This window comes from Nanorana parkeri, unplaced genomic scaffold (assembly GCF_000935625.1).
Source record: "Nanorana parkeri isolate BGI_ZX_2015 unplaced genomic scaffold, ASM93562v1 scaffold127, whole genome shotgun sequence".
In the NCBI taxonomy this organism is placed as follows: Eukaryota; Metazoa; Chordata; class Amphibia; order Anura; family Dicroglossidae; genus Nanorana; species Nanorana parkeri.
This window is the reverse complement of record NW_017306395.1, coordinates 54770-69818: the sequence shown is the minus strand read 5'-3', so window position 1 is coordinate 69818 and position 15049 is coordinate 54770. Positions and strand designations below refer to the sequence as shown.

At 39.2% G+C, this 15049-nt stretch overlaps 1 protein-coding gene across 1 annotated transcript in view; it reads right to left on the bottom strand.

The window, feature by feature from the left end:
• Positions 1-14570, bottom strand: part of LOC108784768 (pregnancy zone protein-like) — a 47886-nt gene extending 33316 nt beyond the window's left edge. Inside the window, exons 1-11 of the mRNA XM_018553663.1 lie at positions 14527-14570; positions 13350-13533; positions 11462-11654; positions 9821-9873; positions 7895-7915; positions 6119-6272; positions 4592-4676; positions 3929-4046; positions 3007-3127; positions 1591-1658; positions 1157-1396 (exon numbers count right to left, since the gene is read on the bottom strand). Coding sequence (XP_018409165.1) covers positions 1157-1396; positions 1591-1658; positions 3007-3127; positions 3929-4046; positions 4592-4676; positions 6119-6272; positions 7895-7915; positions 9821-9873; positions 11462-11654; positions 13350-13533; positions 14527-14570 — 1281 coding nt within the window. The remainder of the gene's footprint in view (positions 1-1156; positions 1397-1590; positions 1659-3006; positions 3128-3928; positions 4047-4591; positions 4677-6118; positions 6273-7894; positions 7916-9820; positions 9874-11461; positions 11655-13349; positions 13534-14526) is intronic.
• Positions 14571-15049: the final 479 nt, after the last annotated feature.

Below are 15049 nucleotides of genomic sequence, written 5' to 3'. Positions count from 1 at the left end.
GCCGCCAAAGAGAGAAACACTGCTTCTTCTTTTTTTTCTTTATTCTGACACGGAGCCGTGTCAGAATAGAAAAAAATAAATACATTTTTGCCCATAGGAATGCATTGCTAGATTCCTATTGGCTATTTCAATTTCCAATAGCCAATAGTAAACTAGCATTGCACCCGCCCTCTGCTGATGGAGAACTGCAGTAGAGAGTGGGTGCAGTGCTAGTTTACTATTGGCTATTGCAAATTGAAATAGCCAATAGGAATCTAGCAATGCATTCCCATGGGCAACATTTATTTTTTCTATAAAACTAAAAAAAACAAAAAACAGTGTTTCTCTCCTGGGCAGCCGGGAGCGGGAGACTCCCAGAGCGCCCGGGAGAGTTTTTTTTCTTCTTTTTTTTTGACGGCAGCAGAACCACCGGCCAATAGAAAACTATTGGGCGGAGCTAGCTGTCATTACTAGCTCCGCATAATCGTTTTCTATTTATTTTTTTGTACTTTTTAAACTATTTTTCTGTTCTGCTCGGTACCTCTGAGGGACCGAGCAGAACAGCCGAGCCGAATGCTGCTCATCGGCATTCGGCTATTCACTCACTGCTGTTCGGCATCTATAAGAATAGACCGAACAGCAGTGAGAAGCCTGCCGGTGGTTCGGCTTAGCCGATCCAGATGTTGGATCGGCTGAGTCGAACTCCTCCTGCACTTCGGCCGACCCAAAGCCACATGAAGCCACCCGATGTACGGCTGATTTGAGCCGATATACGGATGAAATCAGCCATAAAAAGCCTGAAGTGAATAGCCGAACAGCGTTCGGCTCACTTCGCTTTAGGTCGGTCATTCACGCGGCTGCATACTGCAGCTTAGTGAATAGACCCCTTAGTCATAATGAGCTTGGCCAAACAGAAGCAGGATCTCATTAACATTATGGTAACCAACATTTTTCCATCTGGGAAGTAAGATTGCTTATAATTAAAAGTAAATTTTTTTCTGTGATTTGTTTCTTTTATAGGGGTACTATTATTAGGATTCTGGTACTAAGAATTTTTTTATTGTGTTGTTATAAAAATGCACAAAATGTACAAATTACCAATAAAAAAGCAAATGGAAAAAAAAACAAATGAAACAAATGATCATGTTCACAAGCTCCTGAAGGTTAGTAATCTCACCAGGTAATGTAGAATCAATGGACTGGTATTCTCCTCCAGTGCTATGCGTCTGATGATGTATTCCACATGGGCTTCCTCTTCTGGGTCACATGACAGAATGTCTCCTGCAGGTTGCAGGCTGAGGTAACTCTTGCTATCAGAATACAGGGGCAAGAGAGTCAAATGCCCATTCATATCATGTGGGGTATTTAAATCATAGAAGTATGGTAAGTGTGGGGTACTCTCTGCCATGGTGGATGCCTGCAACAGATGAACATTGTTCATAGCAAAATACAAAATGCAGAGGCTGCTTCATCCCTTAAAACATTGTCTTCTTTCAAATGTGATAAGGGGTAATTATGAATGATTTCTTGTTAATATTATAAATAATAATAAATAACTAAACATAGTGTTTAGCATTCAAATTTGTGCTTTTAATCAACATCTGTACTTACTGTTAAGTCAACTTTGTCCACCCAATTTTCTGTATTGTTCAGCATAAAAGCAGCACGTCCATTGCCATCTGTTAACAGAGTGTGTTTAGAGGTCGCATTTCCATCTTGGCAGGTTAAAAAAACTTCCTGGCCTGGGACAGGGACTCCCTCATCATTGAGCACCTTTACCTGCAGCAATACACAATTTATCCATTATATACATCTTCCATCAAGGTTAGTAGCATGAAAGTGTTCTGTGACTCACCAAGGGTAGCTAATAGGCAATAGACTGCCAAACACTGAGTACTGCTGTACACCTCGTCCCTGGTTTTCATGACTTTACATTCAGTTTGTGGCAGTGATAGGATCAAAGATTGGTGGTGTAGCGCCATAGTGTTCCATAGTGAACAATGGTGTTTACATTCTTCATTTCAATAGGTTTTTTTTGGAGCGATATTACAAGAAATATCTGCGATTCAGCATAATGTTCAATAGAAGACAATTTCATGTTTTTGTACCAGTTATTGAATAACAAATACGCAGCTAAGGCAAACAGGTGTCTTTGTTGCTTCCACCCCCGGAGTCCTGTGACACAATGGGGCCCATTTCTGATTATATGTAGGAGTCCATATTCTGAACAAACAGTAAATAAGCTTTAAACCAAGCCCTCACTGACCTGTAGCAGTGGCCAATTCATCCTCAGAGTTTACAGCGGAAGGCACCTTCACTTTCATCTCAGCTGCTAAGCTCACCCCTTCCAGGCAGGCTGTCAAGTCACTGCTTGGAAGGGGTGAGCTTAGCAGCTGAGATGAAAGTGAAGGTGTCTTCCGCTGTAAACTCTGAGCCTTCTAATATCTGCTGTAAATGCAGAGCAGAAGCTCTGGGAGGGAGATCAGTGTTCTGAGAACTGACTTGATCAACTTTACAGCAACTGTTACCAACTTTGGGACAAATTGCTTGTGTCTATAGCTACAGAGGTGGGTAAGGGTTTGTTTAACAGCTTGTTAACTGCTTGTAAATATTAAAATTCCCATAGTTTGGCCATAGTTCTACTTGAAGGGTTCCATATTAGAGGGGTGCTTTATTGTAGGGGAAATGTTGTTAAGGAAACACTGGGCTACCACACTATGCACATCAGTTCTTACTGGGAGGCTTGCAACAAAAACTACCTGCACCAGAATTCTACCACTATGAAAAAATAAATGTAGTGCAAGACTTAACTGTTCCAGTGTACGGAATCCCAGGCCTGTACATTTTCTTGGCATTAAGAAAAGATAGTATATTATTTCTGCTTGTGATTCTGGATGCTCCACGTGCGGATAATTCTATTCCTAAAAAGAAACAGTGTGAAGACAAAACATGTAACTCTTGCAAAGAAGGTGGGTGTTTTTCGAGGATCCAAATTACATTTTTTATAAATGGTTTTCAAAGCCTCACCTGTCCCCTCCTCTGTGACAGTGGCCTTTCCCTGTATTGACATTTGCATGTTGTATGTTGAGTGTTGAAGGTAAAAATTATAAGACTTCATGGTTAACTTGGCACAACCCTGCTTGTCCAGCTAAGGAGAACAAACACAAATCAAAACAGATATAGAAAGAATGGTACTCTGCAAATGATATATCAATTTTATGTATTCTAAAGGGAAATATAATAAATGTGTGCCACTTAAATATTCTACTAGATGTTTTTTGTTTATGACAGTAAAAGCATTTAAATATAATTTCTAAAGGCAATTCAAAGAAACAGGCGCACACTGCTAATCCTCACCAAGTGCTACTACATTTGTAAAATCCAGTCAGCTTCAAACTTATGATTCCTGCCTGCTGGTTGTTTACCTCTAATGCATTTCACGGGCTTAGTCGTAGATGACTACTCTACAACTGAGCCCAATTGGGTGGAGAGAGGTGAGCGACCAGCAGGCAGGGAACATAGGTTTGGAGCTGATTGGATTTTACAAATAAAGAAGCTCTGGATGAAGGTTGGCAGTATGCGGCTGTTTCTTTGGATTGCATTTGCTGTTGAGTATGGATGGCTCTTTGACCAGCAGCACCTGAAACGAATCCATGTAGTAGAACTGTGGAAGAAGCGGTGGAGGTCTTTCTCTGCATTTGAATTTCTAAAGGGTTATGTTCTACGGAGGGACTATAATCAAAAAATGTTCAGCAACACATCAGATTTCACATTTTATTAATTTCACTCTAGCAACTTAAAATGATTGGCTAGCATTATGTATTGCCTAGTGCACGTTTGCAATGCCTCATTGCATAACAGTTTCGAGCAATCAGATTAATGATTGGTTGGAACTTGAACTGCTGCAATTCGTTAAGCTTAGCTGAAAAGTAAGCACCACTTATCTCACCTTTCCCTTGAAATGAACACAGGCATGTTTTCGGGTTAATGATGGGACATAGCCAAACATGTTTCTCCGACACAAGCTGCCTTTATATTGGCCTGAAACTGACTTTCCAAAGGTGTACCTGGTTGGTGAAAAATGTATATAAGTATAATTTCAAAATGAATGTTACAGTGCCATTAAAGAACTAATTTAATGTTCAATCTGTGGTTTAGGGGAGGGTGTAATGAGGGGTATTACACTTTCCTCTGCACCCCCAGTAACTATATATTTTTACTGACGGGTTATTCAGCAAAATAGTGCAAAGAGTGTAGCATAGACTATTATTTTAGTAACCAAACTTCACCTTTTAATACAGATAAGGAGGTTGAATTACTAAAAGCATATAAGCAGTTCACTTTGCAAGGGAATTTACACTTTGCAAGAGAAGATTTCCTTAGCTTGGTTAATGTGGTGAAATTCCACTTTGCAAAGAATATTCATCATGTGAAAATAAAAAACAAATGTAGTTTTGCTTGCACATGATTGGGTGATGGAAGTCAGCAGAGCTTTACCTCATTCTCTAAACTAAGAGGAAACGTCCCCTGCAGTATAAAATCTCATTGTCTAATTTACAGTTTATCGCTTAATTTCCTCTAAAATGTTTAGAAATTAGAATTCAAGTCTTACCTGGCACATATCTTAACAGGGAATGTCTCTGTGTTGCTCAAGAGCAACCTTGGGAGCTCAAAGATGACCTCAAACCTTGGGAGCACTGTGGAAACAAAGGCACTAAACAACGTAATGATGATAATTCTCAGAGAAAGACAATTTGGAATTGATGCTCATGGTGTAGGGAGCTAAACTCAGGCGTTAAATCCTAAAATTGCATTCAAGTACCTTAACTATTAACAAAAATAGATCTTATTTGTGTATCACTCAGCTCTAGAGCCTCAAATCATATTTGATGCTGACACTGTCCTTCCTTCTGGAGGGTGGCTACTTTTGTTCCCCATGGTCCCTGTGTGTGTTGTAAAGTAGATACCACTCCATGTTCACTACTGTGTTGAACTAAAGTCTAATGTTTAGTTATCTATTTTTGTTTTGAAGGTATATTCTATCACAGGAGCAAGCTTGGAGTGGTGGCTACTTTATAACACACACAGGGACCATGGGGAACAAAAGTAGTCACCCTCCAGAAGGAAAGACAGTGTCAGCACAAGTTCAGAGTTGAGCTGAGGATCTACAGCAGAGTGACACACAAATAAGATACCATTGACCAAGATACGGCTAGATCCTTCGGCTGCTTCATGAATAGACCCCTATATATTTTCTATTGTAAAAACACAAAAATTGCAGACAAACAATAAATGGGTGATAGAAAGCAGGACTATATTAATAGTAAGGCAACTAAATAGGTCACTATTGTGTTACAAGACCCATGGACAACTTTCTTACTATCTAATTAGTCTCTTCCTGACTAAAAACATCAATCAACAACACTAACATGGAGCCAGTTCTCAATACTAAAAGAGCACAAAGACCAGCTGAAGTAGAAAGTGAAAACTTTAAAGTACAGTATACTGGTCATGAAAGGAGAATGGGGGCTGTCATTGTTGGTTTCCTAAAAATGCTAGTTGCCTGACTGTGTCTGGTTTCAATAGCTTTTAAGCACAAACCCAGAACAAGCATCTTGTAAATGAATAGTAAGTAGTAAAGTAAAGTAAATGAGGGATCCTAAAAGGCAAATAGGCTGTTTACTTTGCAAGGGAATTTTCACTTTGCAAAGAAATTTTCCTTTCGCTTAATAAATGATGTAAAGCTATGCTGAGTTCCATCATCCAATCATATGCAAACAGAAATACTGATTTTTTTTTATTATGCTTGCACATGATTGGGTATTCTTTGCAAAGTAAATTTTCACCACAGTCACTAAGCTAAGAGAAAATTCCTGTGCAAAGTGAACATCCTATTTGCCTTTAGTATATAAACCCCAAAGTTTAGACATTTTCATCTGATGACCAGCAAGGAATATTTTGCTCTATTGGGAATTATTTTAGATTTTAGCCCCGCTTGACTAATCCAGCTGAGCCCTGGACTCGATGTCCAATAATTTCATTTTATATATAAAATATCAGGTTTGGTGCATGACCATCTTTTTTTTTTTTTACCAGAAATGCATGTTTATGCCAACTTTGTTTAAATTTGGTTTCTTACCATATTCCTCCACTCTGAACTTGTGGATTGTATTCTTCGCCACAATAACATATTCCCCCAACTGGGGCTCAGAGGAGAGAGGAAATGATAGGTCAGTCATTCCCTGCCTAAGTTTCACATCCAACCATTGACCAATTCTGTTGGTTTCTGGATCCTGAAAGGCAATCAACCAATTTGGAATAAAATCTTTAAAATGTAAAAAAGAGCTTATTTTACAACCAAAAACATTCAAACATATGCCGCACGGCACATAAGCCTCAGCTAGGGCACAGTTCCTCTATGAGAATGTGTGCCACACATGTTTCTCTGTTCTTTCGTATCTATATTATGGTTTCAGTAAATTATATCTTTCTTAGTTTTTCCCCACTATTAAATGTTTGTCTCTGACAGAATATATATTAATAGGAAAAAGGGAGAAACTTGCTGACCTTACTTTAGTTGGCTGGTATGATAAAAATTTTAAGATAACTGCAACGGCAACTCAATGCTAGAGGCCTGATTTACTAATGCAAACACGTGCACGTTTGGCATGTCTATTCCAATACACGTGCGCAAACACGTGCAACCATAATTACTAAGCAAACACGAGCATTCTGAAAGGGCATCCTGCCTAGGAGTCGTATAGCCCCATATTTACCTACCTGCGCATCGTATTGCATGCGCATGAAGCCATACGCCATGCAAATAGTGGCGTGAGAAATTCAAAAAGAGTGTTTAGCATGCAATCACATATGGGAAACTTACACCAAGAATAGGAATACATTAGAATTGTAACCCGTTAACAAACAAAGTTTAAAAAAGTACCCTGAATGTAGTAAAAAACACATTTTAAAAAACTTTACCTGACAGAGCACTGACGTGTGGAGGTCTGGAAAAGCTAACTGCACATGCGATTTTTACCTTCTAAAACACGATCATGCCACGTTAGCATGATTTTGTAGTACATAGCGTACATACTGTACATTACAGCGTTACGAACAGCATTTCTAACTTTGGCATTGATTTACGCCTTTTTGCACGATTTCACGTTGTAAGCGTATGCAATTGCGCACGCATCATGGCGTGTTTTTGCTTGGCATGTTCGTGTCGTGTGTATAAACTTGGTAAATCAGGTACCACCTTTGAAGGTGGTAAGACAGTGTTTGGATAAGAAATGATCTACTTCTCCATGGGGATAGGTAAGTGTCATGGGCTCTAAACTAAAGAATGATGACAAATGTTTGACATGGCTGATGATTGGGGAGAAGAGGGGCTCGCTGGATGTACAGCTCTTATTATCAGATATGTTACTAAATACATTTATAAAAGTGTTAAAACTTTGTTTTTAGTTTTGGAGAGTATGGAAAGATTAAAACCCCTGTCAGTTTTTATTTACTGTCTGTGTACCACATGGGAAATGTATCTTGCCTTCCTATCCCAGAGATGCACTACGATGTTATAGTATATCTCCCACAGTGAGGGAAATTTCCCACTTGGATAGTTGTCCCCGAAACAGGTGTCCCCAGTGGAAGATTTACCCTTATCTCTTGTTCTGGGGACAGCTCATACATTTTGGATTTCACATCACTTTCTTCTTGGTCATAATGGCCACCAGTACAAACAGAGGTGTAAATCTCCCCAATGGGGAAAAATACAGCAATAAAACTTCACAGAGGGTCTAAACACTTGCCCACTCTAAGATTAAAAAAGTTTTGTCTAGACATACACTTTAATGTTATTATGAGGGTTTCATAATTATGATGACATTTTTTGATATCTTAACAAAAAATATCTTACCTGTAATTCTACTATGGGAAGCTAAGGGGAAGAAAGAAAACAAAGAATAAGTAGTGGCTGACACTTAAACTATGTATGGGTTTTCAGAGTTTATTTTGAATTTTGTTAAAAGCTTAGTAAAATAAGTATTGTCTGTATTGCCACAAAGTACATGTGGGTTGTTTCCTGTGGATCCCAGTCTTTTCTAGATAAAAAATATTCATTTATTTCCATATTTTAACCTGTGTGCCTCATGAAGAATACCAGAGCTTCTTATCAGTTGGACATGTTTGGTGAAGCTTCTGGTGGAGCCTTTTGGGACATGAACATGTAAAGGAGTGACAAGACCCCTTACCAGATATGCAATTCAAAGACAGAATATGATGGGTATGTGCTTAGCACTGCTTACATTAAACTCTGGGTTCAGGCTCCACCTGGGGTTTTATCTGTATTGGATTTTGTAGCTTGCACAAGTGTGTTCTAGTGTGCCCATTCGGGGTCAGGAACTGATGTAAATGATTCTATGTACTCTGGAAAGCACTGCGTTATATGTCATTGCAATATAAATATGAGAAATAACAAGCACTGACTTTCATGGACTGCTATGCTCCATCTACAATCTGCTGCATCTACAATCTTATCTCTGGTAGTTGACTATAACTTGTAGATGAGGATAGAAATGGAGACTGACTGGTGACCTGCTCAGTGTATACTTCCGTGCTACATCTACAATATTACAGCTGTATGCTTCTGATTTTATCACTCACAGAAAGGAGGTTTTGCTTTGGGACAACCATGTGTTTGACTCAAACCTGAGATGTTCATAGCTCATCGAATGCGAGAACTAAATGACCAGATTTTAGCTGTTCACCTGACCACTGAACCTCAAGCAGCTGCAATCAGAAGTCATTAATTTAGCTCTATCATTACAACTTTCCACTCCCATGGGCAACATCAGGCATTGGTTGCTAGGACCCTGTGTAGGCTGCCAGCATCCATGCGACCAATAATTCTGCTGCCTGGAGGCTTGTTTCAATTAGTAAACAAACCAGAGGGCTTCCGGGGTGATGTCACTGACTAGAGATTGTCATCGATGTCAGACAGCATCACTGAGTGGTTTGTGTATATTCAATGCCTAGCTAGGGAGCTGTTAGTTGAGGTGAGAGCCCGTTAGGTGAGGATCTACATCCCTGGGTGATGTGATTGATGATTGATTTACATTGGGGGACATGGTTTATTTTAGATATCTGGAGGGCCCCCTTATGTTAGGAGGGCTTATAGATTTCGTTAGATCCCCCCTGCAGGCAACCACATCCAGTGGGCCAGGGATGTGAGAATGCCACATTTGAACCCAAACACATTTGGCTGATCATGGGTCCCCAGAGTATGACTTCATTCTGTAGGCACAGACACAAACAGTTCCATTTTTGATGTCATAGAATACTATATTTTATGTGGGTACATATACAGGTGAAACTCGAATAATTAGAATATCGTGCAAAAGTAATTGCAGTAAGTGCTGCAAAAGGGGCCCAAACCAAGTACTGAGTACATATGCATGCTTGTACTTTTCAGAGGTCCGATATTGTTCTATGTACAATCCTTGTTTTATTGATTGCATGTAATAATCTACTTTTTTGAGGTTGTGGATTTGGGGTTCTTGGGGTTTTCATGAGCTGTAAGCCATAATCATCACAATTATGACAAATCACGGCTTGAACTATCTTGCTTTGCATGTAATGAGTCTATCTCATATATTAGTTTCACCTTTTAAGTTGCATTAGTGAAATGAATTAACTTTGCACGATATTCTAATTATTCGAGTTTCACCTGTATAATACATACTGTATATTCTATCTATCTATCTATCTATCTATCTAGCATATTTAGGGATATTTATATATGTAGTATCACTATCCTCTTTTATCACCTGGTTTGTCAACTAACCTGAGTATCTGCAGGTTTGAAGTTTGCATCCAGTGAGACAATTCGAAATTTCACTAGGAAAATATAAAGAAATCATTTAACTGAATAATAAATATTACGGTCTAGGGAATCTAGTAGAAATTTTACTCGTTACGACTTGATCATGATGTACAGCACCGTACAAAGTGTCATAATCCATAACAACGAGCCAGAAATAATTTTTCAACTATTTAACTTCATTGAAGCACAATCTGGTTGGTTAATATGGGTCATTGCAAACATACGATGTTCATGGCACTTTTTCACTTTCTTAGACAAAATCCAAAAAAATTATCATAGACAAACACTTTAGGGCATATTTATAAAGCAGCGAATAGGACTTTCACGAAAACAATCAATCACTGACATTCGAAATACATTAACCAGGAAGATTCACCTGCAGCGAATGTTTGGCGAATGTGAAACTCACTGCTTTATGAATATACCGTTTTGAGAACTGTCAGTATTAGGGATGAATGATCCTCAGTACACAGCAAATCTTGCCACTCCCAGACAATTAGGTTTTTCCTAGAGATTGCAGGTCACTGAGCTGATGACCCATTGCAGTGAACCAGTAAAAAGGTTCAAATTACCCTTTTTGAAGTATGATTTTTGGTATAACTTTTGGAGAAATAGTTTTAAGCATAAGAAGCACTCAAAGATTAAAATCACTTGTGTTCTTACATAAAAATAAGTAAAATGTTTAAAAACAAAATAGTAAAGGACGAATAACACAATACAGAATATAAAATAATGTTGTAAAAAATAGTTATGCTCTTCTAATAACATTCTTTGTGTTCCACCTTCCTTCACAGTAAAATGTAACTATGAGTTTGACGCATTCTTATATGTTTCATTTGACTCAAATAATATGACACATACTAGTACAGTTATACATAAAATACTGTTGTTTCATATCTTTATGACCTAATCAGGAAATATTACAGTGGAAAGATAGAATTCATAATTTATATTCCTTACATAATCTCTGTAGTCTCTGACTTGCCTGTCTTGATTGATAAATTTATTACCAACTGTAAAACCTTGTTTTAAACTTTTAAACATATAGGAAAACAAAAACAAACAAAAATTTGTAGACTCCATATAGTGTGCTCGTGTACAACCTACCAACCGGAACTAATTACAGTTAAAGAGACCAATCATCTAGGGTCCTCCTCAATCATACATAATACTTATTAAATACCCTATACACATAACTAGTAGTTTTAGCAAAGTGAAATAATACAAGAAAATCGATCAAACAACCCTAACCAATTTGTTTAAAGCCTTGTGTACAGGGGCTTTGTTTACCTGCATTTGATGTGCATTTGAAAAATACGTCAAATGCAAGTAAGAAGATTTCCATTTACCCCAAGGTACTGTGTGGATATATTTCCTTTACTGGCTTCACAAGCACCTAGGTAAATGAAACACATACTACCATGTGCAGAGGTCCCATAGGTCCACAAAATAAGTACCATAGAGCCACATGCGGCCCCTTCTTCAAACGCAATGGCAGTTGAGTTAGCTTAGCTTACAAAAAGCTTGAAGACATTCACACACATCAGCACCATTGCTTTACATGTTATTCTATACGTTATCACTGCTGAATCTAAGTGTTACCAGTCTGTCCAGGCTTGTATACAGATTTGTCAGTTTGGATCAAGATTTGTGGAGCAGGATCCCTTTTCTTTGTCTTCAGGCTGACTGGTCGTTTTTCACGTATGTTCTTCTCAGAATTCTTAATGGTAAGTTCCAACTCTGCGTTTTCAAAAATAAGTCTATGCACTGAATCATCTGTACGTACGTTTGGGACCTGAAATGTGTTGAAAAAAAGTAGAACTTTACTAAATGTGAAATATAAACCAAGGAAAACATATCTAAAGCCCCGGGAAAGCCTACTAATGACCAAAACCAATAAAACTCCAGTGGTGAGATACCTCTACCAGACTTCTGAGTTCTGTCCAAGTCCCACACATGCTACAAGACCAACTGTTTTTGAAATGCGCCCTAAAAGTTTAATTCCAGGTTATTATATTGAACAGGGTAGGGAAGAGTTCAAACCTTGATCCCGTTTTATTGCTTTGTTGTGTCCAAAGGGAAAATTGACATACATTTCCTGTCCCTGTGACATGACAGAAAGAGAGAAGAACTTTCTGCATTGTTAGAAGAGATCCCACATCTGACAATTGTTTCCTTAATAACTAAAAAGATTGGACACCCCATCACTTCTTATGTCTTTGACATTAGTCATTATGACAAAAAGGGGTGAAACTCGGGTGATGTTTGTGAATAAACATTAGCTGAGTGGTAGCAGTACCACTGTAAAATAACAGATCCCTGCTGGTGTCTGTAAACAAATCAGGCAGAGATCCTGAGTAACATCAAACATAACTTTTCAGGAATAAGTAACAAGGGGTATATGGGGGCCCTCTGAATTTGGATGTTTCACCTACAAACCCCAAATCCCTTTTGCTTTTTGGGGACAGGGTGTGGGGATGAGGCCCCTTTCCTCTCAACATGGGCCAAGGTGGCTTTTCTGGCCCCCCTACTCTTCCAATGTTGAAGGCCTGGTATAGTTCGAGAGGGGGTTGTGGGGGCAGACCCTTGCAACCCTTCCTTTCCTGGCCAGTCAGGATGTGAGCCTGGATAAAGGTCAAGTATACAATTTAGAAAGGGGGCTCCATACTTTTTTTTCTGTAGGGCACCCCTTAAAATTCATACCAGACCTTTATCCAGGCATTTGGGTGGCCAGAAAAGGGAGGGAAACAATTTTGTGCCTTTCCCCTCCTGAACTATACCAGAAAAATGCCTATCAAACTAAGAGGCAAAGCCACCCTTCCCCCCTCCAAGTCACCCTGTATCCATGTTGAGGGGACAACAGCATCTACCCCACAAGTCCTATCCCCCAAAAGGCATATGGGGGTTTTCATATGGTATATAGTGAAATCTAGAAACCCCCTTTATAATAAAGGGGCCTTTGCAAGCCCACCACCCCTTAAGGGATTGATTATGGGGTACAAAGTATGACTTCTTCAAAGAACATATTTGGTCAATGATGTCACCATGGATAAATGGCCAGCTTGTTTACACAAAGCAGCTGGTCGAGGATCTGTCATTTTGTGGCAGTTGGGTGAAACTGGATAGGAGCCCCTAGATAGCAGTTAAAACCCAACAGGAGTTCTAATCCTTTCCAACTTTATTTAAAACTAAAATAAAATTTGTGATACACTTTAAAGCCCATCTTCAGTTAAAACTTAGGATAGAGCATGGAGAGCTAGAATGCTTGCAGGGTTTTCATTGTAATGTCCCCCATTGATTACATTTATCCTAACTTCCTGTGTTGTCATTAGAACAGGAAGTGATATAGCCTGCAGTAAAAGCGCATTTTAATAGGATGGGTAATGGTAGAATCCATGTTTTTTTCCATTTTGGGGAGGTTTTACTGTGGTGTCTTCTGAATTTTGGCTTTAAATAAATGTGTGTAAAAACCTGAGAACTGTTGGGATACCTTCATTGGAAGACAGGTGAATACAGGATTCTCTGGGAAGGTTCTCTCTACCAATATAATGGTGCTCCCTCTTGATATAAGAGATACTTGAACTTGGCTTAATCCTTTGATTTCCTCCATATGCAAGCATGCATGTTCGGTATGTCCCAAGTGAAGTGCGTCAGGGAAAATAAAAGCATAGCGCCTGCAAAAAAACAAAGAGACAAGATATTATAATTGGAGTCAGTGGAGATTCTAGACTTCCGTCTGGCCAATGCTTTACACTCAAACAGTTCTACCTTGTTCACATATGTAGTGCTAAAATATTCAATAGTGGACATTTATCAATTGTGTTGCACAGCTAGGCAATGCTAAATAGGAGTGGTGGGGCAGATTTGAGGCCACTTTCACAACACAATGCATTTTGCACTTTAAGCACTGTCTCACAGAGCTCATTTAACTAAACATGACAGTAATTCATGAATAAAATACTACAATAGTAGCTTTCATTCATAAATTAATGTAGAGCATACGCTGAGCTAATAGCGCAATTCTGCAGATTACACAGGCATAGCCACATTTATAAGATCTTCTTGTCAGCAGGACACAGTGCTCTGATTATCATGAGTGCACAGTGCTCCTTATACAGAGTGGGCAGGTGTCATACTGACAGTGGAGCAGAATGCCACTGGCTACACAGGGAGAGCCATGGTCTCCCAGTGTAATCTGCTGGACTGAGCTACGAATTTGATAGCTAGGTCCCGCACAGTACAAGAGATGGCTGGGCAATGCAGAGGCAGGACAGGTTCCCACCGCAGCTGCACCTTTGCAGCACAATGCCAAAGGCAGGCGCTTCTTCTGCCTCAGCCTGGCCCTAAAAGTAGCACTGCAAGAGAATAAAACCTGCCCCTGACCACTTCTCAACTGTGCATCTGCTTTTAGTAAAAATCTGTCTTATCTTGATAAAAATCGGTCTCACCCACATCTATATTTTCTTGATACATTTCTTCCATTGCATTTTAATTTTGCTACTGCCAAAGCACTGCCTTTAAAGTGTGAACACCTTACAAAAAAACCACAGCCACTGCCTCTGTCTATGCACGTATCCCCTGCTGACCAAAGCAATTAGGACCAAATGTCAACATTGTGACATCTGTGTCCATCCATTATTCTTCCTTGATGGTAAAGTTGAACTTACTGGACCCATGTTTGGTCTTTGGGGCATTGGATGTAAGCAGACATGTGTACGTCTTCAGCCGATTACCCTGAACCGTCACAATCAGGCCCACCAAAATGTAACTCTATTCCATTTGGTGTTCCAGACCTAGGTGGAGTTGGGGTTAATCAGATGTAAATGGACGTATGTCTGTTTACATCCAGCTGCCCATAGACTAACACTGGGCTTCTGATCAGATCCGTCTGAAGAACTGACAGGTGGACCTGATTGAACCGAACCTCCCATCTAAAAGGGGCCTAAAGTCAATAGTGCACAATGTTCACGTAGCAATTATCTTATATAACCAACATAAAAATCAAATCTTTCCTCCTTGCAGTCATGGCCACATTTTTCGGTTTATAGACAAGATAAGGATGATTTACTAAAGGATTTGAGAATACTCACACAATACATTGTGTAAAGATATACGTCAATTATCCAATCATGTGCAGATGAAATAAGTAAAGAGGATTTTACAAGACTGGAAATTGAAGTGAATCTTTAA